At 44.9% G+C, this 27,353-nt stretch overlaps 1 protein-coding gene across 2 annotated transcripts in view; it reads left to right on the top strand.

Moving 5' to 3' along the window:
- Window positions 1-9,294: 9,294 nt before the first annotated feature.
- The window catches only part of LOC147610524 (uncharacterized), a 48,577-nt gene continuing 30,518 nt past the window's right edge, over window positions 9,295-27,353 (top strand). Inside the window, exons 1-2 of one of the 2 annotated variants that reach the window (XM_086785925.1) lie at window positions 9,295-9,533; window positions 11,154-12,591. In XM_086785925.1, the coding sequence (XP_086642051.1) occupies window positions 9,517-9,533; window positions 11,154-12,591 (1,455 nt within the window). In that variant the 5' untranslated portion in view covers window positions 9,295-9,516. Of the gene's footprint in view, window positions 9,534-9,614; window positions 9,760-11,153; window positions 12,592-27,353 lie in introns of those variants that run through there. The other variant, XM_086785926.1, reaches the window with a different exon arrangement.

The following is a 27,353-nucleotide window of genomic DNA, read 5'->3' as shown; positions in this document are numbered from 1 at the left end:
GCTTTGGCATGCTCAATTTAGTCACTTGAATTTTCTATCTCTTCTGCAATTACATCATTAAGCTATGGTTTATGAGCTATCACCTATGCAGCTCTCCCACAAACATGTATGCAAGGGATGTATATTGGGAAAGATGCATCGTCAGTCCTTTCCAAAAGATGGCACTGTTCGTGCTACTCACCCATTCCAGCTAGTGCACAATGATCTTTGTGGTCCTATGTGGGCTCCCTCTTTTGATGGACATCTGTACTTCATGACTTTCATTGATGACTACACACGCTTCTGCTGGGTGTATGGTTTGGAAGTCAAGTCAGATGCCTTTTCAGCTTTTTGTTTGTCAGTTTCTTCAAATGCTTGTAATCATAAGCTATGTGTACCGACAGAGGGGGGAATATTTGTCAAAAGAGTGTACTTCTTTCATGCTGTCCCATGGCATCTCTCATCAATGTACTACTCCTTGTACACCACAGCAGAATGGTGTGGCTAAACGTTAGAATCGGACACTCTGAAAATGGCCAAATGTATGCTCAAAAGCAAGGATGTGCCTTCTAGATTTTGGCTTGAAGTGGTCATGTGTGCCAATTATGTATTGAACCATTGTCCAATTAAGGCTTTGAAATCTATGACAGCTTTATGAAGCTTGGAATGGCATAATTCCGGTCATTACTCATGTGTGTTTTGGGTGTCTGGCTTATGTGCATATACGAGCACAACACAAACATAAGCTTGAAGTAAAGGCTTTGAAATGTATCTTTGTGGGGTAGAGCAGTGAGAGCAAAGGATATCAGTTGTATGTGTTGTCCAATCAAAAGTTGATTGTATGTAAAGATGTCATCTTTGATGAATATGCATCTCAACCTATGCTCTCTTGTCCGTAGTATAGTAATCCATTGTTGACGCTCTGGATGTATTTAATACACTACTGTCTTCGTTTGTTACTCGTGCTGACTCCTCTGAGCCCTCCTTGGCTTTGACTCAGCCTCTTGCTGTGCAGCCCATCCGTAGATTCAACAGTTCGACAATATCCCTATTGCTCTAGATCAGCAGCAACCCTTTAATCTGGACACCTTGAGTGATGCATTAATTGAAGAGGATGCAACTATTCATGAATCTCAGAGGATTCCTTGCTGGATTCGGGCTACCTTGCATGACAAAAAGCTGCCTGATCCTTTGCCAAGACGGACACGAGCTACCTCTAGATATGTATCTCATTTTGTAGACACGAGCTTATCACACTGAATGAGGAACCACTTTCTCATTTTGTAGACACGAGCTTATCACACTGAATGAGGAACCACTTTCTCACTTTGATGCCTTGGAGGATGACAATTGGGTTTCAACCATGTGTTCAAAGTTGGACTCCATTGCTAGAAATGATACATGGAAGTTATGTGATCTACCTACCAACAAGCGTGCTATAGGTACCAAGTGGGTGTTTAAGCTGAAATGGAAGCCTGACGGCTTCGTTGATCGGTATAAGGGTCGATTAGTCGCTAGCTACAGCAAAAGGGAAGGCATTAACTATGATGAGACTTTTGCACCTACATCACATATGACGACCATTCGGACTCTAGTTGCATTGGCTGCACATAAAGGTTGGAACGTGCATCAATTAGATGTCAAAACTGCATTTTTGAATGATGATTTGCAGGAAGAGTCTTATGTCACACAACTTCCTGGCTTTGTTCAGCAGGGTGCATAGCATTAGGTATACAAATTGCACAAAGCACTACATGGGCTTAAACAGGCTCCTTGTGCTTGGTATCATAAGATACATGCATACCTACTCTCTTTCATGTTTTAGAATAGCCCCACTCAAAGCACTCTTTATGTCTGCAAACAAGGGGATCATCTCCTTATCCTCAACCTTTATGTGGACGATTGTTCTAACACAAGAGTGTCAACCAATGGATATTGTTTCCTTCTTGGCAGCTCATGCATCTTATGGCTTAGCAAGAAGCAGCCATCTAGCCACGTCTAGTTGTGAAGCTAAATACAAGGCAGCCTTCATAGCTACTATGAAATGTGTATGGCTCTGCCATCTTTTTAGCTGATCTTGGTATTAGATAGGATTTTTCTACCACCCTTTTACACTGACAGTCAAAGCGCATTAGCAATTGCATGGAATCTAGTTTTCCATGCGTGGATGAAGCACATTGAGGTGTATTATCACTATGTCAGGGAACGACTCCATGCTAGAGAGATAGCCTTGACCTACGTGCCCACACAAGCTAATGTGGCAGATGGATTTACCAAGCCCCTTTCTAGGGAGAATTTTGAATCTTTCCAACAAGCTTTGAACTTATTACCTCTACCAGAGGGGGTTTGTTAGTCTTCTGCCTCTCTGGGAAGTTCATGTGTGAATAGAGCTAATCATGGGTACTTTTTACCCTGTGTTAGGCATGGGTTTTTTCCCTGCGAACACACCCTTAGTGTGTTAGAGCCATGTCAGCTCTGCAACAAGGGCTACTAGTACATCCACTTGCTCACAGTCTATTGAGTACATTCTAGCTATCACTATTGTCTCTGTCGCTCTCTAAGCTTGTGTGCATGTTTTGTTTGAGCCTATGTAGAGCATCTCCTTTCACATCCAACATAACATGCATTTGATCCGCCATCCTAACTGAGAAAGGATCAGGTTCTAACTCCATGAGCCCCAACTCCTTGTGCATAGTGTCGGAGATAATATTTACTCTAGACCCTCCATCCGGTAGAACGTCGGGAATATGTCGTGACTTGACTTTAACTATTACTTCAGGAATCGCTGTTCCAATTTGGTTCAGACATTACTATGGTGGCTTTTGGTTCTAAATTCATTGTCTCTGTCTATACACTAGGTCCACCAATTAACTCAAGAGCTCCTTCTGATAATTCGGTACTAGGCTCAGCAAACAACTAGTCCAACATCATATTGATTTTCATCTATTTTAAATCTTCCACAAATCATACTATGATGTTTTACTACCCTTTATATGGCTTTGGCTATATTTTACCAGCACCACCGACTCTGCCTTCATGAAGTCCTGGTCCGATGTGCTTTGTTCCTTAGTAATTGCTAGAGTTTTTTGTACTCTCAGTGTTGCTTCCGAAATTTCCTTCACAACAATCACTATCGTCAGAGCACCACCCATATGGGGTGGGATTGGTTCCCTTTTCTGGGCCTCCCCTACCATTCGTGGCACCTACTCGTGTATATTTTTGTTACATGATCATGGTACATGGAGATTAGATTATTCCACAAATTAAATAATAAAAGAAATAAACCATAACATAAAAGCATAAATCAAGAGTATGAAAATCAAAGAACACAAGATTGGGTTCAATCTCCCCCCTTGACGTGTGTGGCTCCACTCCCACACATGGTATTTAAATCATATTCATAAATTTAGCCATTAGAGCCATAAATAGCATAAATGTGTGTGTGTGTGTGTGTGTGTGTGTGTGTGTGTGTGTGTGCGCGCACGCGTATATATAAGCTTGTATTATATCAAGCTTATTCAAAAGCTTTGTCTCGCAACCGGCCAGTATAGCGCACAACGTGAATCGGATGAAGGGAGGAGGAGTCGATGTTGCCTCGAATTGGAGAGAGAGGAGAGAAGCTGCCGTCGTCGAGAGAGGCAGATTTTTTTTAAAAAAATATGTCACCTTGCGCTACCCGATTTGTGGAGAGAAGAGTGGGGAAAATTTTTAATTGGGAAATATACATATATATATATAATTCTTGGCTCTTCAAAAAAAACTACACCACTAACTCAGTATTATTTTTGGAGAAGAGGAGAAGAAAATTTTAAGAGCCCTCCAAAATTTTAAGAGCCCTCCAAAATTTTAAGCCCTCCAAAATTGACCACAAACAAGGTTAGCAATTCTGAGATGAGACCCATAGTCTCCTCAGAGAGTTGATTTCATCAATATGATAGATTATGGAGAGGATTTAAATTGAGGAAGGTGGTTTTGGGAGAAGAAGGGTGGTTTTGGGAATCCATGGATGGTTTTCCTTAAAAGGGTGGCTTTCTTCCAAGCCCTTGATCTAAATCTTGATCTAATGGTCCACAAAATTCACATAACCATGCCTCCTTTACCATACCTTCTTTTGCCCAAAGCTCTTCCACACCTTCTCTTCTTTATCTCTTGGATTTTTGAATGAATTGTGTCCTTGTCCAAAGCCTTTCTACCCTTGCTCTAGATTCTACTCTTCCAGTGCTTTGAATTTGTTGACAAGCCTTTAAATTTGTTCCAAGCCATGGTACATGGAGATTAGATTATTCCATAAATTAAATAATAAAATAAATAAACCATAACATCAAAGCATAAATCAAGAGCATGAATATCAAAGAACACAAGATTGGGTGCAATCTCCCCCCTATGCCCACACGCGGTATTTAAATCATATTCATAAATTTAGCCCTTGGAGCCATAAATAGCATAGCTTTCCCAAAATTGGGCCTTTACAAAATTGAACCTTAGTCCAATGCTTTTAAAGCATCTCATCAAAAATAAACCTTGCCCAACATATGTACAAAATTGAACCTTAGTCCAATGCGTTTAAAGCATCTCATCAAAAATAAACCTTGCCCAACATATGTACAATGGGCCAAACCATACAAATATTTAGCACACATGTGCTTGGCTAGATAATCTCGTCCAATGTCCACCTTGGTTGTCTCAAACTTATGATCTATACTCAACATAGTCCACAATGTTAGATCACAATTACTTTGGAATCACTCAAAAAAATAATTCTAACAGATGAAAATCATTCACTACCGTGCTTCACACATGAACCATGCATCACACATAATTGGATCCACTCCCATGATAAAATATTTTGAAAAATCTCACTCCTGTGATAATTTTATTGGTCTTGCCATGCGCGTGATTTTTCTTTTGGGTGGGGAATTTCTCTAAGCTCTGTGAACCGTTGTTGCTTATGGGACCATGCCACCCGCTAAGACAGTTAAGTCTTCTTCCTTCACTGTTAAAATCCTAAGTAATGAGTACCACGTTTACCTTGCCGACGACGGATGGGTGCTATTATCTACCTTGCAAGGGGAGGAGTTTATATCTCCTATTGGTGTTTGGTCCAGATATATCATTCAATCTTGCGACGGTGGCCCTAACATCAGCAGAGTAAAAACACTGACATCCCTCTGGTGGTGGATTCCCCCTGCCTAGACCAAATGGTTGGCGAGGAGCCAAGGCTCTACTGTATCCACCATTGTCACACCGTCAGCTGAACTGGTATGTTTGGCTGAGGTATAACGGTTTGAACAAACACCACATTCTGTGGTTGATTAGTCATGTGGTTCAGAGGTTACCTTCCAAAGCGGCTATTATAATAGAATTGTTGAGTTGAATGGTTAGTCAAATTGCAAAAACGGCATAGAATGCAATCTTTCTTTAAATGTAGAGGCAGAGAACATTTTTCACACCAAACTTTAGCTAAATTTCTAGAGATCCAGATAATCCCACATTGCCCTTGGTCACTTTGGCCAAAGTTGCTATCAGCTATTCTTTAAGGGTTGTGCTACCTTTCGAGCTTCTATGTGCTTGTGCTTCTCATCTTCATCCTGAGAAATCCTCCAATTCATTGTCAAAAGTGGAATCTTCCCCCCCCATTGTCGAGACAATGTGGATTTTATCTCCTGTGCTTTCTTCTTACTTTTTTTGGTACGCAAATTTACCCCAACAACGCTTATTTAGAATGTACTATGGCCTCCACCAACTCATCAAAGCCGATATTGGCTAAATCCATTAGAGCAAGTGCTTAACCTAACTTTGGCTATAAGCTATGTACGAACCATCTGTCGCACCATTAGTAATCTCATTAGATGGGTGATTGGCTCCATCCACCTGTTCGCCCGCCGCTGGAGAGTGCGAAATTTTGTTGCATAATCGTCCAATCGGTAACCTTTTCAACCGGAGTGATCAAGGCTTATCCAACACCTCCGAAGTCGTCTTGGTGGTGTGATACCACTGAAGAAATGCGTCTCGTAATGACGCATAATTGGCAAAATGAACATCCGTGTATTACACTTTCCATCCGTCAGCTTTGGATTCCAAGGTGGATGCAAAGACATTATGCTTTAATTCATATGGTTGCTTTTAATTTACCATTGGAGTGCCATTGACTCTTGAATGTACTCCTATAAGTATCAAGATCCTCCGAATGCTTTTCTTTGAAGATCGAGTATTTCATTTTCTCATGTGGTTGCACCATTTGGAGAGGTTGGTAAACCACTGACTAACCCTGAAATGTGATTCCTCAAAGAGGGAGTCGCGGAGTTGAGGACACCGATTTACCAAATAAGTTGGCGGCAACAAAGCAAGGATCCGTAAGTGGAACTTTATTATCCGAAAGGTCATCCAAGAATTGACTTTCCTCAAGGGATTCCGCCCAACTAGGTTGCGCCCTAATTGTGCCCAAAAGATTTGCTAGAACATCGAGGAATTTAAAGAATTGATCTACCTCGTCATACTGATCAAGAATGGCACTCGCGTAACCAACACTGCTCGTTGTTGACATCCCGTGCGAGGGCACATTGGCCACGCGACGTTAGGGACATGACGTATAAACCTCAACGTGGCGGCGGTGATTGCCATTAGTTGGAAAGAAAACATTGTTTCAGCAAGAGAGCTGCATGCCATCATTTGTCCTAAGAATATATCCCAAATAACAAGGTTGCCAAAAGTGTTGGGGTCAACTAACACTTATTATTGAGTTTTGCACATGAAGAACAAATACATAACAAAATACACAAAGCAAAGCCGGGACATGATTAGAATTAACCTATATTAATATTCATCATCTATGCTACAATGAATCTATTGTATGAATCTCTGATGTATAATGAGAGCTTGGAGCTCGTATCTATAGTAATTACAAAGAGGATCTGAAGCAGTGTTTATGCCTTATTGTATCTCCACGATGAATCTACCTAAGGTAAATTATAGTATTCTACCTAAGGTATGTTAGCATTGCCAACACAACTTTGCACCAAACCAAAAATTGGGCACATAAAGTCTAAATGGACACTTCATAGAGTCCCTGCATAAAACATGTAGACCCAGAACGGGGCTCGAAATGCGCCCGAATCGCACCAAAACATGTAAAATTATAGTTAACTATGTTACCTGAACACAATATTATCTTCTTCCTCTAGATTTGAGATGACATATGTAAAGTTATTGCACATGAATGCTATATTTTTATAATAGTTATACTATAAATATTATAGCTTGGGGTATGGGCATTGTGAGTTTGGGTGATAGTTTTGTCCATGAGTGGAAAAGGTTTTACAAATTGTGTTTGATTGAACTCATCCCCTTTTTGGACTTTCTTCCCAAAGTTTTCAAGTAATGTTGTGTAGAATTCTGTGGTTGTTTCAAAGGTTAATTTCTCTTTAACCCCTCTATCATTGGTTTAAACAAGGAAGAGCTTATTTTCACAATTATCATCCATCATGTTATCATCTAAGCAACTTGATAAATTATTTGCTTCTTTGCCACACTGATCAAAAGAATCTAGATTTGAGACCATGATCGACTTGTGCAAAAGTGTTTCTCTTCAATCCCATGAGGAAACATTGTTTCATGTGTGCGTCATTGAGTTTCTCCTCCTAGTCCCCTGACATTGTGAGTTAAGGGTTTTCATATGTAAGATATAATCCCTTACAGCTCCCTTGGGTTTTTGCTCTATCATGTAGAGTTTTGCCACTGTGTACACCACCTAGGACCTTGCGTAGGGAGGCCTATCATGAAAAACTTTAGAGTGAAAACTCGTATTGGCCATATTATGCAAACTAATGGATTAGTGAAAATTAGCAAAAATCAAGAGTTTCTTATCATGTGCTTTTTTACTTAATTATTCTTTCATAATGCCTTGCTAGCCGATATATCTACTATGTTGCAAGAAACAACAACAACAATCAAACAAACAAGTAAATCTAAGCTCTAGGCTTATCATAAACATTTTCTACAAAAATGTAAAAATCTTATAGATATGCAACACATAGCTAGTCTATCTATCTACTATATTGTAAGAAAATAGTCAAACAAAAAAGTAGATCTAAGCTCTAGGCTTATCCTAAACATTTTCTACAAAAATGTAAAAATCTCCTAGATATGCAACTACTATATGTATGTAGCTAATTCCTAGCATGATCTAAGAATATAAAACAACTAATTAGACATATTCAAAATAGATCTAAGGCCCACAATGATGGAAAAAACATAAAAAGCTGTTTTCTTTTCTTTTTCTCTTCTTCTTCTTCACACATCTTTCTACTGTATGTGGGAAGTGAACACAATAATCACCACACCAAGCTTTGGAATGCACTAGAGAACAAGTTAAGAAGCATGACTATTGAAGTACAATGTGTAGTACAATGGCGCTTCCTTGGCAATGGCACTTAAAATGTTATGGCTCGTTTCGGTCTCTTCCAGAAACACATTCATGAGATCTAGAAAGAGAATGAGAGATTTAGATAGTTTGTAAGAAAAATATGTAAGCTATTATATATGTATATATGAGTTTAAGATTTGTGTGATTTGCATGTGTGAGAGAGAGAGAGAGAGAGAGAGAGAGAGAGAGAGAGAGAGAGAGAGAGAGAGAGAGAGAGAAGCGTAGGATGGAGGGGAAGCCTTCCCCAATCACCATCATGTAAAAGAGGTTTGATGGAGAGACCACTTTCTATTGCAAATTTTTAAAAATAATTATGTGACATTAATGTGTTGCATGTGAATTGCAAGGGATTTTTTTAATTCTAAAGTGGGCTGAGATGTATGCTTTCCATTACAAACAATTATTTAAATTTGTTTTGCTTTGTTGTTGGGGGTGAAGAGACACATTACTCACATCACCCCATCTTGTGGAGCGAGAGGAGGGGGAGATTTGAACTCGCACCATCCTTGGCTAGAGTATTCGCTAGTGGCCAAGATGGCCGATGCCCCAACCCCTAAACTTTGTGACTTTCTATGTGAAGATTTGAATGTGTGTGGGAGTTAAACTCCCTCTAAATGCCTGTTTGGGGGGGGGGGGGTGTTCACCTGTGGAGGTGATGGTGGAGGGTGGTATGCCTACTACTCACTTTTGCAAGAAATTTTTTCATGCATCACAGTTAGTGTAAGGGAGATGTTGCTGCTGTTAACGCTGGTCTTTTGACTGGAGCTTGTAAAGTAAAAATGTGATGTAAAATTACTTCTTTTATTTTCTCTAGAAAAAAAAAGCTTAGATCGTTGCTTTTTAAATAAGAAATTTAAGGTAAGGGTAGACGGCTTTGCTAAAAACCCTAAGGTCCAATTTATTTTATTTTTCCTCCTTTTATCATTTATTAATGAAAAAAGGAGGCTACGTGGACTAACGTGCCTTCCCAAGGTCTTCAAGGACTTCTTCTTCTGCAGAGAACTGTTTCGAAGCTTTTTTCTGCAGCGCAGTCGGATGCTGCACAGACAACGGCTCATTTCACCAGGCAAAAAAACCTCTCAAATTCTTCCGTCAGCTTGTGTTCTCTTGATCTCATGAGTATTTGTGTCAGGTAAGATCCTTCTCTCTGTTTAGGGGGTATGGGTTAGGGTTTGATTAGGGCTAATTGTTTTCTTTTGAAAAGCTAGGGTGAGTCAGAGTTTGTTTTGCCTATCATGCCATCGCGGAGACTTCCATAAGGGAGAGCATTTCGGATTTTGATTAAGGGATTCCATGTTAGAGAAATACGTCGAGCTCTAAGCCTGTTTCTTAAAATCATCATCATGCTATCTAATGCTGTAAGATGTTATTACTGTTGTTTTTATGTTTAAAAAAATGATTTAAGGTGTTAAATAATGTTATTATTATGTCACTTAATGTTATTCCCTCCTACATCAGATATCACATTGATTTATCCATTTTTTCTGTCACTCTTTTTTCTCAAGAGATGTGGGGCCTTTCAGGGGGATATTCAGAGCCGGTAGTTGCATGGAATGGGGAATGGGAGTGTAGTACGTAATGGGAATGGGATGAGGTAGGGAACCGCCGTTTCCTGTGACTACGTGTGAGGCATCCCATAGGTTTTCTTGTCCACCATCTACCGGTGTATTCTGCACTTTGCAGTTTGCTTCCTTTGTAATCTTTGGTGCACCCAAAGCCTTAGGATGTTGTCAAGGAGAAGCACGTATTTATTGAGAAGGGAAAAACTGGTGAAAATCGTTTTTTTGAATGTTATCAGGCCAAATGCCTCCTATCCTGTTTTCCCTGCCTAAAAAGAACCACAAACTTTATGGCCACACCATGAAGTAGTGACCAAGGTACCAAGAAAATGTTGTCTTGATTTCAGCCTGCTCCTCATTGTGTGCATGCTCACACACGGATGCTCACACACGGATGAATGCATTGATTGCATGTATGTGTATGGATATATGTATGTATGTGCATGTATTACCTGTGTTTGCACTCTGTGCGTGTGGGCCAAGCGGTCTGGGATGCTAAGTAGCCAACCTGTATGGGCTGTTGCCTCCTTCATTGCACTCCAGATGCTGAAGAAGCAGTTATCTAGTTTTTTCATGTAGACTTTTCTCCTACAGCTTAAGCCAAGCCATGATCAATATAATGGCACCAAAGTGCAAGGAATGGGATTTGAGACCTGAACATCCAATGCATAATATAGTATGCTTTGTCAAAATATCAAGTAAATCAAGATTAGCATAACCAAGGGGCAGCTGAACTAAATCTTAGTCACATTAAGTTTGGGAAATAATGTGAACTTTACATCAGTATATATATACATTTTTACATCTATTTATGATTAATGCAAGGTGTACATGAGTCACTAAACTTGGCTTGCCTGGGCTGCACACCTTGAATCCTGGTCTTGTAGGAGTGATCTCTACCCTATTCCACTTAGGCAGTTGGTCTCAAACAAGGGTTTTTTTCGTCTTGGATCTCCATGGTATCTTTATCCCAGTTTTTTGCATGGCATTGCATCTCACTGCTTAACACACATGCCTTCAGGGAGTCTAAAGAGTGGTCACGTCAAGTGGACCCAGGAAAGTCCATAACCATATTAGTCATTTCATTTCAAAACATGGACACATCAATTTGGAGAGTGAGATTTGACAACTTATATATTTGCCACTGTTTGGTGAACATTTAGTATTTAAAGTCTGAGCAATTTGTTTTGCAGAACTTTATTGAGCAGGGCATTCCATTCCCGTCGAGAGACTTCTTCAGATGGCTTTGTGAATAGTATCAGGGATGGACATACCACATTCACCAGCTATGGTGGAGTATCCACAGTTTTGTGCAGACAATCCAGAGGCTTGCATTCACAAGCAAGTTCTATTTGGGGTAGGTTAAAACATGCTGACACTCCAGCAAGTGCAAAAAATGGCTACCAGCCCTGGTTTACCCTAGTGACAAGGCTTGGGCAGGTTTTCATTCATGAAGCCCGACTGTCTTTGAAAGCAACCGGGCACTCGGTGTTTTCCTTCAAAGCAGATGTGACTGCCCATGGACAAAGAGCTTGGGAAAGTCTGTATGAAAGAAATGGGTTCATGTACAGGCAGAGGGCCTGGCAAAAGCTTTATATGAGAAACAGGTTTTGCAAGCCCTTGCTTCCCCCTTTTGGGTTGGTTGTTAGGGCTGTAAGCCTTGCATGTGCACGATCACATATCACTTTAGGATTGGTGGCGGTAGCTGTTGGGAGTATGAATCGACGCATAGCTGAAGCTGAACAGTCACATGGCAATGCTCCACTCTACAGTCAGTCACAGATCTCACCTTCATACTTGTCATCAGTTATATATTCTGTTTTGGAGTTTGTGGGACTTGTATCAAGGGCCCTATACCTACTGGTTCTCTTCATGCCGGCATTTCTGACTGCTCCACTCGCGGACTCATTTGGGGGTCGGTTTCGTCAGGCCTGGTTGCAGCTTGTGCATCATACTCTAGAATTTGCAGGTGCAGCATTTATCAAATGGGGGCAGTGGGCGGCTACAAGGCCTGATTTGTTCCCAAGGGATCTTTGCCTGGAGCTCTCAAAGCTGCACACAAAAGCACCAGCTCACAAATACTCACACACCCTTCATACAGTGGAGAAAGCATTTGGGCGAAAGCTGCATGATATCTTTGAAGATTTTGATGAGGAGCCAGTAGCATCAGGAAGCATTGCACAGGTCCATAAAGCAACTTTGCGCTTCAGTTATCCTGGCCAGAAGTCAAAATCCATGCTTGTGGCAGTCAAAGTAAGGCATCCTGGTGTCAGTGAAGTGATAAGGCAGGACTTTATAGTAATAAATTGGATTGCACGGCTGTCGACCCTTGTTCCAGGATTAAGGTGGCTAAGGCTGGACGAGAGTGTGCAGCAGTTTGCAGTCTTCATGCTGACACAAGTTGATCTTGCTAGGGAAGCAGCACATCTCAGCAGGTTTCTTTATAATTTTCGGCAATGGAAAGATGTGTCTTTTCCAAAACCTCTTTATCCATTGGTGCACCCTGCAGTCTTGGTAGAAACTTATGAGCAAGGGGAAAGTGTTTCACGATTTGTTGAGCTTTCAGAAAAGAGTCGTATCAATAGTGCCCTTGCACACATTGGCACACACACGCTTCTGAAAATGCTGTTGGTAAGAAGCTTCTACATCACCATATAAAAATTGGGTCCTTTTGAATCCCACAAGATTACTTTAGTAGAGTATGCTAAATTTGTGTGTACTTGAATGTAAAGGGGGGTGTGTGTGAGAGAGAGAGAGAGAGAGAGAGAGAGAGAAAGAAAGAAAGAAAGAAAGATTTTATTAACGTCTTCCAAAAGACCGAACTCGGCCTATGAGACAAATCGGAGTACCTGTATGGGGTATCCTCTGTCATCCCAACAAAATGAAAAAGTACTGAACAAAAAAAAAGCTGAATCTGGGTGTGCGGGGGATGGAGCTCTACTACTAGGAGAAAAATGCAAAGCTATATGCATGGAGTATACAATCATGATATGCAACCTAGCTAGCTCCATCCTGTACCATACTGGGAGAGAGAGAGAGAGAGAGAGAGAGAGAGAGAGAGAGAGAGAGAGAGAGAGAAATGAAATGAAATGATATATTAACGTCCTCAAAAGGCCAAAATGACCTATGAGACCAAAAAGGTTACAACAATTGGTGGATCTGATACAATGTCTGTGTAAGAAAAGCTAAAACAACTAAACAACTAACTGAAACTGAAACAACAACTATAAGGAAAAGTAAGGTACTAGGAGCTCCTAATGGATAACATCTGGGAAGGAAAACTCCAGCAACAAAGGTAAGCATCATATACATCACTATCCAAAGATGTCTCTCATCGGTCGATGGCGGATATCCTCAATGTCTTCCATGGTGAGTACTCTGACTGGACGTCTCCCATGCCGTTATTATGGTCCTAATCCTCTGTTGTAGTCTCCGTCGGTGTTGGGCCTCTCATCTTGGGGCGCCTAGACCGCCCCAGCTCTATAGCCTGATCAATCAGTGTACCTCTGGTGCGGCTATACTCTGAGGCTAGCTGCAATGCCTGCTGGCCTGACTGCTCAATCTCTGGTCGAAAGAAGTCTGTAATCTGCCTCTGTAGGTGTCTCTCCCTCTCTGATCCCCTCCCTCTCAAGAGACCCTCTCTATGTCTACGCAGCTCCAGCAAGTATAATCCAAGGCATCTCTAATCCTGGTATCTCATGACTCTAGAAAGTGGTCCGAAACCCTCTCTGAACAGGCATTGAAAACGGCCTCGTATCTCATAATATACTGGACAGTGACATATGTAATGTAACTCTGTCTCTGGCTCCATCTGGCACAGCTGACAAATCCTGGCCTCAGTTGGTACTCCTCTGAATCTGCTAGTCTCAATCTCTAGATGGTGTGAGGATGTGCGCATCTGACCAATAGCACACCGTACCCCATGAGAAAGATGAGTATCCATGTAGTTGGGTCCAATCACAAACCCATCCTCCGTGAGCTGGAGAAGATGATCTCTATAGAAAGCCATCTTCGTACCAAGCTCGTGTGTCGGCTGTATCCATGTCCTCCTAGTGTCCAGCTGAGTCAAGTCCTGCGTGATAAGTCTGGTAATCTCTGCCCGTGTGAGAGAGAGGGAGGGTGCATCCAAGGAGTACTGAAATGGAGGTAGCCTGTCCATACTAAAGCCATGCAGTTGGAACCAAGCTGTCATCTGTGCATACCAACATGATCCGTCTCCCTGTGATGCCAACTGTTGTGAAGACTCCAGGGCTAAGCAAGCATATCTGTCTCTAGGGAGAGCCCAAGTGCTATGTATAAAGGAGACTGATCGAGTGAGTGCCTCTACTACCAATGGGGGGGGCAGCCATCTCTGCACGGATAATATCATGTGGTAGGGAGGCCTTGGCCCTAATCATCCGGGAAATCATAGAAACCAAGGGCCTCTCCATACATCTCCATCCATCAGTGCTACCAGCTCGGCTGTGGTGATCCACTGAGGGTCCCCATATCTCCACTCCATACAGCATGGCTGAAGTGACCAAAGTGTCAAAGAGCCAGAGCTTTGTTCGAGGTTCCTGAAACTGAACCTGCGAACACATCCTCTCTAGTCTCCTCAATGCTGCGTAAGCTCTGGTCAATCTGGTCTCCGTTGCTCTCCTCAAGGAAAATAGCGGGCCACTAAAAACCACACCAAGGTAAGTATATGCATCTGTATACTCCACTGTCTCCTGACCATATGTAAAGGTGGGTACTGACCTCCTAACCCACTCTGCTGTGGTGTTAAACACCATCACCTTGGTTTTACCAAGGTTAACAAACAATCCATTGTCCTGTGTGCAAACGTGTGCAATGCATCCAAATGACGGTGCATCCCCTCAGGAGAATCTGAGATCAGCACAATATCATCAGCATACAATAACAACGGAATCCATGTCCCTGCTAGCTGTGCTCCTGTGTCACCCTCCCGCTCTACATAGTCTGAAACCTCATCCACATACATCCCAAATAAGGTGGGAGAAAGGGGGCAGCCCTGTTTCACCCAATAGTGGAGTGAACCACCTCAAATATACCCTGAGTAGTACGTACCTGCCCCACAACCGTCCTGTATAAAGCCATGATTCCCCAAATGAGCTCTGTGGGCACTCCCATCTCCTGTAGTCTGCGCATCAGTCTGGCTCTCGGTACTGTGTCAAAAGCTTTGGAGAAATCCACAAAGCAACAATAAATCCTCCTGCCATATAATCTGCCCTCCTCAATAATAGCTCTGAGTGTCAAGATATGGTCAAGAGTGGAGAAACCTCTCCTGAACCCTGCCTGCCCTGATGCACGTATGCCCTCTCTCTCTGCCCATCTACTCAACTCCTGCTCAAGAATAGATGCATATAATGTGTGACCAATCATGATGGTACGATAATTCCCAGGAAGCATGGGATCCCGTGACTTGAAGATAGGCACAATCGTGGACATATTCCAAGACTCAGGAAAACCCTCACACATGGCTCGGTTAAACATCATAGCAATAAGCTCTGCAAGCATATCTCTAGCATGAATAAAGTGCTCTGCTACCAAACCATCATGATCATATGCTCTCCCAGTCCTCATCTTGTCAATAGCTTTCCTTACCATCTCAGCAGGAAAGAAAGCACATGTCTCTGGGCATGGCTCCAATGGGTCTGGCAGGGGCGGCTGTCCTGGTGCTGTGTACAGGGATGCTGCATACTCACCCCAAATCTCTGTGGAGGTAATGGCTGGTGATGGTAAATGCTCATGGAATAGTCTCCATGCCTCGCCTAAGTCCTGACTCATAAATAACTGATACAAATCCCTCTCTAACTGAGCAAGATAAGCCCTCTTCTTCCGTCGCACTAGGTGCCGGAAAGTAATCTGTGACTGTCTGTGAGTGGTAACACCCATGAGCACCTCTCTCTGTAATCTGATCCTCATCTCTCTGCACTCCTCATCATACCAGATGTTCTGGGGCATGTTCCCAGATCGTCTCCGTGTAGGCTGACTATGGGGATATGCCTCTGATGCTGCAGCATGAAGCGTCTCTATCAATATCTGAGTGAGCTCATCTAATGGCCGTCTCGGCTTCTCGGCACATAAGCGTCTGTATATCTCATCCGTGTACACGGTGTCAGTCTCCCTCGTAAAGGTATAACGAGTGTGTGGAGACTTGTCCCAATGGAGCGGTGCTGAACTGAAATGTGAGAGTGAAGGACAAGATAGCATGATCCACTGCTATTCCAACCGGCCTAGTCCCTACCATAAAATCCTGAAAAGAGGGAATGAGACTGGGCTGAGCCATAACATAGTCCACTGTACTAGCACCATGCCGATGTGGAAAGCTAGTGAAACCGCCCGCTGTCGGGAATCTCTGTAGGCCATTCAGGATGGCCAATCCATGTGCAGTCCCCATGTCTATCAAATACCGCCCATACACTGTATGTTCCTCATCCTGTGAGAGTCTAGATAGGCCCACCATATCCCTAACATCAAGCTCCCTCAACATCTCCTATGAGGTATCATAAAATATTGTCTGGTTATGGGTGGTCCTGGCATTGAAGTCCCCCAGGAGAATGATGTCACCATCCTTGGAGAACTCCCAAATGTCATCATCCAAAATAGAAAAGGGAGACTGCCCGCTAGGTGATGCATACACTGATGTACTAGGAGCAAAATAGCATATAGCAATGTAGAGATATCTGCCCGTCTCTGCGCTCAGTCTAACCCACATGTACCTAGCCTGCTCATCTCTGCGGACTATATGTATCAGTGGCTATAGCTCCTCTCTAAACAATACTGCCACTCCTCCTGAGCCCCGTCCTCTATGCTCTGAACGAGTCTCGTGTCTACAAGCTGTCTCCCATCGGTATCCACTAACATGTGGCATGGACTGTCCAGGAGCCTGATGCGTCTCACAGTAGAAGATGATGTCCCTCCCAGTGAAACTATCCTCAAAAGCCCCTACATCAAGGCGTAGAGATCCATTACAATTCCAAGTAGCAACTTTGAGTAGTCCCATAGGTCTCGTGCCGTCATGAAGAGCGCCTCTCCATAATCACCACTCTACCATCTCTATAGAAGGCCACTTTCCCTTTCTCTCGGGCTGCCCTTATCTCGGGCATAACTTCTTTCATGTTGGCAAGTTGCAAGAGTGTGAGGTCATCTCCAAGAAATATTCCCATCTTCTTGAGTGTAGGATGTCTCTTCAAGAAGTCCTTCGCTTCCATGGAGGGGAAACGAATGATAAGTGCTCTCTCCTTAGAAGATTCGCCACTACCTTCTCTTCTTTCCCACTCTCCATGCCTTTGTGTGCGTGGCTTCAATGCCCATCATAGAGAAGAGCTCCTTGGTTCCCCCTTCCGCATCACACGATCTTTTAGACTGGACACTCCTACATGGAAGGCCCGGGTCTTCCTCCTTTGCTCCTCTTCAAGGGTCATGTTGATGATGGTGGGAGTGGGGATGGGTGGCGATTCTTTACCTTTCCCTTTCTTGGCGACCTCGATCCATTTCTCCGCCTCGTCCATCTTCTTTTGTGTCTGTGATCACCTCCACCCATGAAGATGTCTTCTCTTAATGTTGCTGCTGCTCCTCTCGAATGATCCTCATTTGTTCCTTGATGGTATCTTCAATAAAGGAGTGCTGAAATTTTCCATCCTCAAGCTTGCCTTTTGAAGTGGCTTCCAACTCCTTTTTGAGGGCTGAGATTTCAGCCGCTTGACTTTCAGCATGCAATTTGGCCTCAACTAGTTCCTCCTTTAAGGCTGAAATCTCAGCCTCTTGCTTGGATGTTCTCTCTTCGAGCTCTTGGATTTTGTCAAATCCCTTCTTGTGTTTGGAGAGGCGGTTTATGATTGCGGTAACGGAAGAGTCGACCATCTTCTTGTTTTCTTTGATAATTGTGCTGAGCTTGTCCTCCACCTTCACGAGCTTCTCTTTAACTCCGGTCTTGGCCATGACTTTTTGCAGAACTTCCCACAGCCAATGGACTGGAAATTAATCCATGACACCTGCGCGCAGCGCGAAACAGCAGCAGCAGGGAGGGTGGGGGGGGTTCAAGCCATGTAGGGAAAAGAGAAAGAGAGAAGAGATTCAGCAGAGAGAGTTATGTTGCTGCCTTGGGGGCCTGAGGAAGGGTGGGAAGCGTGAGGCAGAGGGACGGGCCAACCTAGGCGCAAGAGGCGGGCGAACAGCGGAGAGAGAGAGAGAGAGAGAGAGAGAGAGAGCTAGATGGGAGTACACTCCCCCACAGTGGTTCATATTGCACACATCACATCATCCACCGTGATGTAGCACTGACTGCTCACAGGCTTCACGCCTCTCACTGCACAGTTTGTATGCCCCCTCAGTAGGCCACCACTGGCACTTTGGGGATTTTTTCATACTCAGTATTATAGCTCTGTGTTTCCTCAAAAGAGAGAGAGAGAGAGAGAGAGAGAGAGAGAGAGAGAGAGAGAGAGAGAGAGAGAGGGGGGGGGGGAGGGGGGCGGCGGAAGCGAACAAAGGGAGAGAGGGGGGGCGTTGAGCAGGGGTGAACAACGAGGGGGGCAGAGTGACGGGCCAGCCCAGGCGGGGGGCGAACAACGAAGAGAGAGAGAGAGAGAGAGAGAGAGAGAGGGGGGGGGGGGGGGGAACAGTGAGGGGGACAAAGGGACGGGCCAGCGGGGGGGGGGCAAGCAGGGGCGAACATCGAGGCGGGCCAGCCCAGGTGGGGGGGGGGAGAGAGAGAGAGAGAGAGAGAGAGAGAGAGAGAGGGGGGGGGGGGCGGCGAAAGCAAAGAGAGGGAGAGAGGCGGGAGAGAGGGGGGCGGCGAGTAGGAGAGAGAGAGAGAGAGAGAGAGAGAGAGAGAGAGAGAGAGAGAGAGAGAGAGAGAGGGGGGGGGGGGGGGGGGGGGGCGGGCGGCGGAAGCGAACAGAGGGAGAGAGGGCGGTGAGCGGGGGTGAACAGCGAGGGGGGCAGAGGGATGGGCCAGCTAGAGGGGGGGCGGCGAGAGAGAGAGAGAGAGATGTTGGGTGTTGGACTCACACACTCACACACACAAACCTGCACATTAGGGTTAGGTGCAGGGTAGAGAAGCTCACACACAGAAATGAGAGAGAGAGAGAGAGAGAGAGAGCCAAAAGTGTGGTATCCACAAAATGCAAGTCAACCCTTGCATGTGTGCCACATCCATATAATATAGAAGTACAAAATATTATATGTTAGAGTGTCCTTTCACACTTGATGTCCAAGGGGAAAAACCACATGGGAAAAAGTGCCCTTGGTTAAGCCCTGTTCACACATAGCACTACCATAAGTGAGCATATGCCTACAAATCCCCCCTGTAGTGGAAGTGTGAACCTGTACAAGGAAGCAGATCACTCTTTGTATGAGAGTAAGCCCAAAGCTTTGCGGAAAGCTTCAAACTTTTCTCGAGGTAAAGCCTTTGTGAATAGATCTGCAACATTATCCTGTGTAGGGCAATAAGATAAACTGATCTCCCCTGCATGTAGCCTCTCTCTGACATAGTGATAATGAATTTCTATGTGCTTGGTACGTGCATGAAATACTGGATTTCGTGCCACGGCCATAGCACTCTGGCTATCAGTGAGAATGGTGGTGGGTGTCTGCTGACACTCACGAAGATCAGCCAATAGTCTCCTCAACCATACACAATCTACTGTAGCTGTAAAGACTGCCCTGTACTCAGCCTCACAAGTAGATGTAGCAACAGTGGGTTGCTTTTTACTCAACCAAGATATGCATGAGCTGCCAAGAAAAAAACAATTCCCACTGGTGGATTGCCTGGTATCATAATCACCAGCCCAATCTGAATCACTGTATGCATAAAGCTGCAAGCTGCCCCCCCTGGGATAGAACAAACCAAGATCCAGGGTACCCTTAAGATATCGAAAAATGCGTTTGACTGCTTGCCAATGCTTTGTGCCTGGGCTGTGCATGAATTTGCTCAACAAAGACACCCCAAAAGATATGTCTGGCCTCGTGTTACACAAGTAAATGAGGCATCCCACTGCCTGGCTATAAAGGCCGGCCTCAAAAGGCTCTCCAATATCATGCATAGTAAGCCGTACACCTGGTTCTACCGGAGTAGAAATGGGCTTACATTCATCCATGTGAAACCTTTTTAGCAAACTTTTTATGTACTTAGTTTGCTGCATAACAATGCCATCATCTGTATGCATAAACTGTATGCCGAGATAGTAGTGTAAAGGCCCCAAATCTGACATATCAAATTCAGCTTTCAAATCAGATTTGAAATCTGAAATTTGTGCTTTGCTAGTACCTGTAATGAGCATGTCATCTACATACAAGATGACTATGAGAATATCGGCATCGGTTTTCTTCACATACAATGTGCTTTCAGCTGGACTATTCTCATAACCTTGGCTGGTTAGATGAGCATGTATCTTATCATACCAAGCTCTTGGAGCTTGCTTTAACCCATACAATGCTTTGTGCAACCTGCATACTTTATGTTCCTCACCAGGAACTACAAAACCAATGGGCTGATTTACATATACTTCCTCCTGTAAATCCCCATTCAAGAATGCAGTTTTGATATCCAACTGATGCACTTTCCATCCTTTATGGGCAGCCAATGCAATCACTGATCTTATTGTGGTCATTCTCGAAGTAGGAGCAAAAGTCTCTTCATAATCTATTCCCTTTTTCTGGGAGTAGCCTTTAGCCACAAGTCTTGCTTTGTACCTGTCAATAGTACCATCAGACTTTCTTTTGACTTTGTACACCCACTTTGTGCCAATTACATGCTTGCCTTTAGGCAATTCCACAAGATCCCATGTATTATTCTTCATGATAGAAGAAATTTCAGCTTGCATAGCTTGCAACCACCAATGCTCATTCTCATGTGCTTCTTTATAAGAAGAAGGCTCTTCTGAATCAAAAAGACCACCCATTGCGAATGCAGACTCCCCACGATGTACATTCAAGGCATGGCTGGAACTAGCCCTTGTTCTACCTGTGAGTGGAGCTGCAAGTTTGCTTTCTTGCAAAGTTTTCAGCAACCATCTCGGCACTGACTTGGCTGTGTCTATGGCTGTTTGCTCTTCCCTGACAAGATCTTCCACTTCTTCCACAGAAGGGGGCTGAATGGCTGGCTGGTCCACATGTTCTACATGTGGATTTTCTTGTGTAGGGGCTGGCTGATCTGAATCCCCCCTAATTGCAATGGGTAAGTCCATCAAACATGTCCTGTATGCCTGTATCATTGGTTTTATACAAGCTGACCATGGGCTGTTCTGAATTTTCAGCAAATACCACATCTCTACTCACAAAAATCCTTCGTGTAGTTGGATTATAAAGACGGTATCCTTTGCTTTCATTGCTGTAGCCCACAAAAATGCATTTAATTGCTTTGTCATCAAGCTTTGTTCGGAGTTGTTCTGGCACATGTGCATATGCCAAACACCCAAATGTACGCATATAATCCACTGTTGGCTTTCGGCTATGCCAAGCCTCAAATGGTGTTATGGTTTTCAAAGCTTTTGTTGGACACCTGTTCAACACATGAGTTGCACACATTTATAGCTTCCATCCAGAATTTGTGAGGCAACTTTTGTGCTTTCACCATGCATCTTGCCATCTCCATGAGAGATCTATTTTCCTCTCAGCTACACCATTTTGCTGCGGTGTATAAGGCACAGTACATTGGTGTTTGATGCCCTTTTGAAGCATATAATCCTTGAATGCTATTCTCCACCTCTATCTGAGCGAAGTGTTTGGACTTTACATGCACACATATTTTCAGCCATTGCTACAAAGTGTCGAAAGCATGTAAACACATCTTCTTTCGCTTTCAAAGGGTAAGCCCAAGCAAACCTGGAGTAGTCATCAATGAATGTGACAAAGTAAAGATGCCCCCCTATGGATGGTGTCCGCATTGGACCACATACATCACTATGTATGAGCTGTAATTTATTTTCAGCCCTAACAGCTCCATCTTTGGGGAATGGTTTCCGATTCATCTTTCCCAAAATACACCCCTCACATACATGTCTTGGCAGAGACTCAAGAGGCGGCATATTATCAACCATATGATGCTTCTGCAAAAGCATCAAACTCTGAAAATTTACATGCCCAAAACGAGCATGCCATAGCTCTGCATCATGCATAGCAGGAGTGTGGGCAGCCACTGTATTTGCATCATAAGTGCAGCTTGTCATAGCTGTCCAGCTTATACAAGCCTTTGTATCGTGTTCCAGAAGTGACTATTTCATAACCCTTTGATGGGGTCTTTTACCAAACACTTCCATCTTCAAATTCAACCTTTAAACCTTGGTCGTTTATGGCTGAGACGGAGAGCAGATTTTTCTTTATCCCTGGAACATACAATACATTTTTCATACATATATTGGCACCATTGGCTGCAATAAGTATGACATTACCAATTCCTTTACTGGATATGTGGTATGATCTGCACATGATACAGTGCGGCCATTTGAAGCATAAACCAAGTGCTGAAATACATCTTTGCATGAAGTGATGTGGCTCGAAGCACCACTATCAAAATACCATGATGCATTCTGTCTGTCAGATGCAATGCAAGACATATCAGTGTCTGAAGCACCTGGTGTGTCACTAGTGCATGTGACCAAAAAAAGTGTACTCTTCCTGGATTACATTAGCTGATTGCTGTGCTTTGTCATCCGAAGAGTCTGCTTACTGCATTGCCTGCTTCTTTCTTTTTTCTCTTTTGCAATCCTTTTCCTACATTCACTGATGTAGTGTCCAGGCTTATGGCAGTAGTGACATTTGCCCTTCTTTTTGGGCTTGTTTGCATCCCCTTTGTCAGACTTTTCACCACTAGAAGAGGGCTGTCCATGACCAGCCTTGCTAGACTGTTGTCCCCCATGCTTAAAGCTCTTTGCTTTACCCTTGTCCTTGGCTGTAAATGCCTTTTCTCCACCACGGTTGCTCGATATGTTTGCTCTTGTTTGCTCTTCCTGCAAGAGTAAACCCACGAGCTTTTCAAAAGTGACGGGATCACCACCTCCTCTCATCGAGAGGTTGAGAGAGGTGTGAAAGCCAAGTAGGAAGGCGGTAAAGAATGAGGAGTGTTGGTGACCATTTGTCTGTCTGGGATAACCTCATCAATGTTGAGCAATTGTTCCTGCAAATCTTTCACTTTGGTGAGATGATCTGCCATGGGAGTCACCCTCATCCATAGAAAGAAGATCCAATTGCCTCTTCAAGTAGGCAACTCTTGCCTCGTTGCGTACTTGATACATTGCTTCCAATGTGTCCCATGCAAGCTTCGATGTCTTGCATGAACGAATGTGCGGAATAATAGTCCTTTTCACTGAAAGGGCTATCAATGACATGGCCTGTGCATCTCTGGAGTCCCATCTCTTCTGCTCTTGTGTGGGAGCAGGATCTACATCAGGAGCTCTTTGAGCACCTCCCCTTTGAGGCGTTGCTGGCTGAATGGTATGTGGGCGTGTGTCATCACCACACACGATGCCCCAAAGTCCTTTGGCTACCAGCAAATTACGGATCATAAAACTCCAGAGGGAGTAGTTAGATCCATCCAGCTTGTCCTCCTGGGGGAGCACACCAAATACATCTTTAGCATTCTGTGCCATGTCAACAAAGTATAGCTGCAAGCAAACAAGCACCAATGTGCACTGCCAGGCAACCAAATGTCCTGTGCAAATGTATGCCTGCAAACCAAAGCAAGTGTAAACCTGCACCAAATTGTCCAATTACACTCAATGTGTATACATACGCGACAAATCGCAGCTGTAATGCCCAATTATATGCTCCAATCAGAAAATCCCCAATTTTTATGCACTCCAATCGCTTCAATGTGCATCTAATTGGCCAATTTTCACAAAAACCCCAAATTTCTGCAAATGTAAGAGCTCCAATTTGCCAATTTTGACCTCAATTTTGAAAACCCCCAAATTTTTGCAAATAAGAGAGGTTCAATTTGCTGATTTTGACCTCAATTTTGAAAACCCCCAAATTTCTGCAAATAAGAGAGGTTCAATTTGCTGATTTTGACCTCAATTTTGAAAACCCCCAAATTTCATCTGCAATTTTCTTTTCAATCTGATTGCACAGTATTTATTGTCTGCAAAATCGGCATATGACCTGCCCTGCAATGGCTGCAGATTTTGTATTTGACCTAGAAATTTGTACAGAAAAATACCTCCAGGCAAGGGCAGCAGGCTTGGAGCAGACAACTTGAAAAAGAACTTGGCGATGGAGGAAGTCGTTGCAGGTGGCGAGCAGGCGGAATGTTGAGTAGTCGATTTAGGTTTGCAGGTGTTGTGCAGGTGTCGTGCGGGCAGAACGGTGGAAGCAGCACGGCGTTGATGGTGACGGGGCCCAGCCGTTAAGGCTGGTGCGAACATCGCTTAGGCGTCGGGCGATCAGCACGGCGTTGATGGTGACGGGGCCCAGCCGTTAAGGCTGGTGCGAACAGCAGAGGCGACTGGAGTCTTTACGCGCTAGGCGCTAGCGCCGGGCAGGAACAGCGACGCGAGCAGCATACGGATGCGTAGGTTTGGGGCAAGCGAAGGCGGGCGGTCAGAGCAAGGCGAGCACTGGTGCGTGGAGCGAAGAGGCGACGGTGACGGCGCCGACTAAGGCCGGACGGGACGGGACGCCGGTGCCTGAGGACGACGCTGGTCGGAACAGTGAGCGCTGACGGAAACGCCGGACGTGAGCAGACGGCGACTGGAACGGAACAGAACGGCAGGTCGCCGGCGGGTGGAGCGCTGACGGGGAGACGGAGCAGCTGTCGGACGTCGCTGTGGACAGCACAGCCGCCGGCTGGGAAGGGCAGCGCCGCCCGTGAGCTGGGCGGTGGTTGTGGGCTCCCCACTAGTGCCGCCCGTCCCGGCGGCCGGACGGTGGAGCAACTGGACGGAATCGGCGGACGGACGTCCGTCGACGGAAAAACACAGTGTCGACGGAATGTTGCAGGTTTTTTCCAGCAGATTCTGCACAGCCACCACTCCAAGGCCAGCTTTCAGCTCTGATACCAAATGTTGGGTGTTGGACTCACACCCTCACACACACAAACCTGCACATTAGGGTTAGGTGCAGGGTAGAGAAGCTCACACACAGAAATGAGAGAGAGAGAGAGAGAGAGAGAGCCAAAAGTGTGGTATCCACAAAATGCAAGTCAACCCTTGCATGTGTGCCACATCCATATAATATAGAAGTACAAAATATTATATGTTAGAGTGTCCTTTCACACTTGATGTCCAAGGGGAAAAACCACATGGGAAAAAGTGCCCTTGGTTAAGCCCTGTTCACACATAGCACTACCATAAGTGAGCATATGCCTAAAAGAGAGAGAGAGAGAGAGAGAGAGAGAGAGAGAGAGAGAGAGAGAGAGAGAGAGAGAGAGAGAGAGAGAGAGAGAGAGAGGGGGGGGGGGCGGCGGCGGAAGCGAACAGAGGGAGAGAGGGCGGTGAGCAGGGGCGAACAGCGAGGGGGGCAGAGGGATGGGCCAGCTAGAGGGGGGGCGGAGAGAGAGAGAGAGAGAGAGAGAGAGAGAGAGAGAGAGAGAGAGAGAGAGAGAGAGAGAGAGAGAGAGGGGGGGGGGGGGGGGGGGCGGCGGAAGCGAACAGAGGGAGAGAGGCGGGAGAGAGGGTGGTGAGCAGGGGCGAACATCGAGGGGGGCAGGGGGATGGGCCAGCTAGAGGGGGGGCAATGGCAGATTTATTAGAGCTGGTTGAGAAGCATGTGAAGATCCCAACACTCCCCACGTTCCCAGTGGACCGTCAGTTGGACAGGAATAATTACGGCATCGGGAAGGTTATGATGAAGTCTGTGCTGGAGTCATATGACCTTGCTGATTTGATCGTTATCAGGGTTCCACGGCCAGAAGCAGAGGAAGGGGAGTTACTGTCAACGAGGAAGGACCGCGAGGCACAGGCACAGATGTGGGATCGTGTCAACGTCAGGGTCCGTTCATTTATCTTCCTCAACTGCACACCGCAAGTAATCAATCACGTAAAGCATATGACGCTGGCCAGAGGCATATGGCAGCACTTGGCTTCTCTTTATAACAGGGTATCGCCCATGAAGAGGATTTCCTTGGAAGTACAGATGCGGGTTATGAACCTTGCAAAGTCGTCGACAATGCGGGAGCTCATTAACAAGCTGCAGGCCCTTGAGCAGGAAGTCCTCCAGGCTGGGAAGGAGATATCATCAGAAGATATGGCCATTACTTTGCTGTCCCACTTGCCTGCTCAGTATTCCTCTTTCTACTCCTCTTTGATTACCAGTGGCAGGCTCAGCACCATTACGTGGGAGGAGCTTGTGCCCATGGTCTTGGACCAGGAGGAACGATTCACGAGCCCTCCTCACAGCGGAGGTTCGGAGGCCTTAACTGGCGAATGGCCGAAAGGCCGAAATAACAACAAGGGCAAAGGGAAGGCTTCACCGGAGAAGTCTTCTGAGAAGAAGCCTGACACAGAACGAGAGAAACTGAAGGCTGAGAGGTCCTGCAATGATTGTGGCGAGAAAGGCCACTATTGGAGGAAGTGTCCTAAGCGAACTGGGAAGAGTGCTGATTCTTCAGCCTCAGCTGCAAAGACTCTTGCATTTGTGCACTTAGAGATGATGGACTCAGATGCTTCATCGTCTTTGAGCGAGGAGGCAGTTGGCTTCACCGCAAAGGATACCCGGGAATGGATTCTTGACAGTGGTGCTTCCAGGCACATGACTCCGTCCCGAGACTTCTTTTTGGATCTGAAACGGCAGTCAAGTCGCATTTTCATTGGCGACAACTCCACCATTCCAATACACAGTGAGGGCCGGATGGAGATTATTCCCAACGGCAAGGGGGCAAGGCATTCCTCCCATGTTCTTTACGTCCCTGCTCTTGGTTTTCATCTTCTGTCAGTGCATGAAGTATGCAAGACTGGCTTTCGGGTGGAATTTGAGGAGCATTCAGTTGCTCTACGGGACTGTGAGATTGGCGAGGTTGTTTGGAAGGCGGTGTGAAGAATGGTATCTATAAGCTCTCTGCACTCTCCTCATTGACAGGTTCTCAGGTCGGAGATCTGTGGCACTTTCGTTATGGCCACTTAAATGTGGATGCACTGCGGCGAGCTTTCCGGGACCAGTTGGTGGTTGGCTTGCCAAATGTTGGCAGCAGGCAAGGACGTTGCAGTTCTTGCATTTGTGGTAAGCAGCACAGGGAATCCTTTCCGAAGCAGGCTTCCAGGGAGGCTTCAAAACCATTGGAGTTGATTCACACTGACTTGTGTGGACCTCAACAGACACCATCATTGGGAGGATCTCTCTATTTCATGCTGCTTGTTGATGACTGTACCAGATTCACGTGGGTCTACTTTCTTTCACAGAAGGACCAAGCTTTTGCACGGTTCAAGGAGGATGGACCTCGAAGATCGCATAGAGTTCAA

The sequence above is a fragment of the Cibotium barometz genome, chromosome 49, assembly GCF_041138505.1.
Source record: "Cibotium barometz isolate CiBa-2024 chromosome 49, ASM4113850v1, whole genome shotgun sequence".
NCBI lineage: Eukaryota > Viridiplantae > Streptophyta > Polypodiopsida > Cyatheales > Cibotiaceae > Cibotium > Cibotium barometz.
The sequence above is the reverse complement of the archived record's forward strand: the minus strand, read 5'-3'. Positions and strand labels throughout refer to the sequence as shown.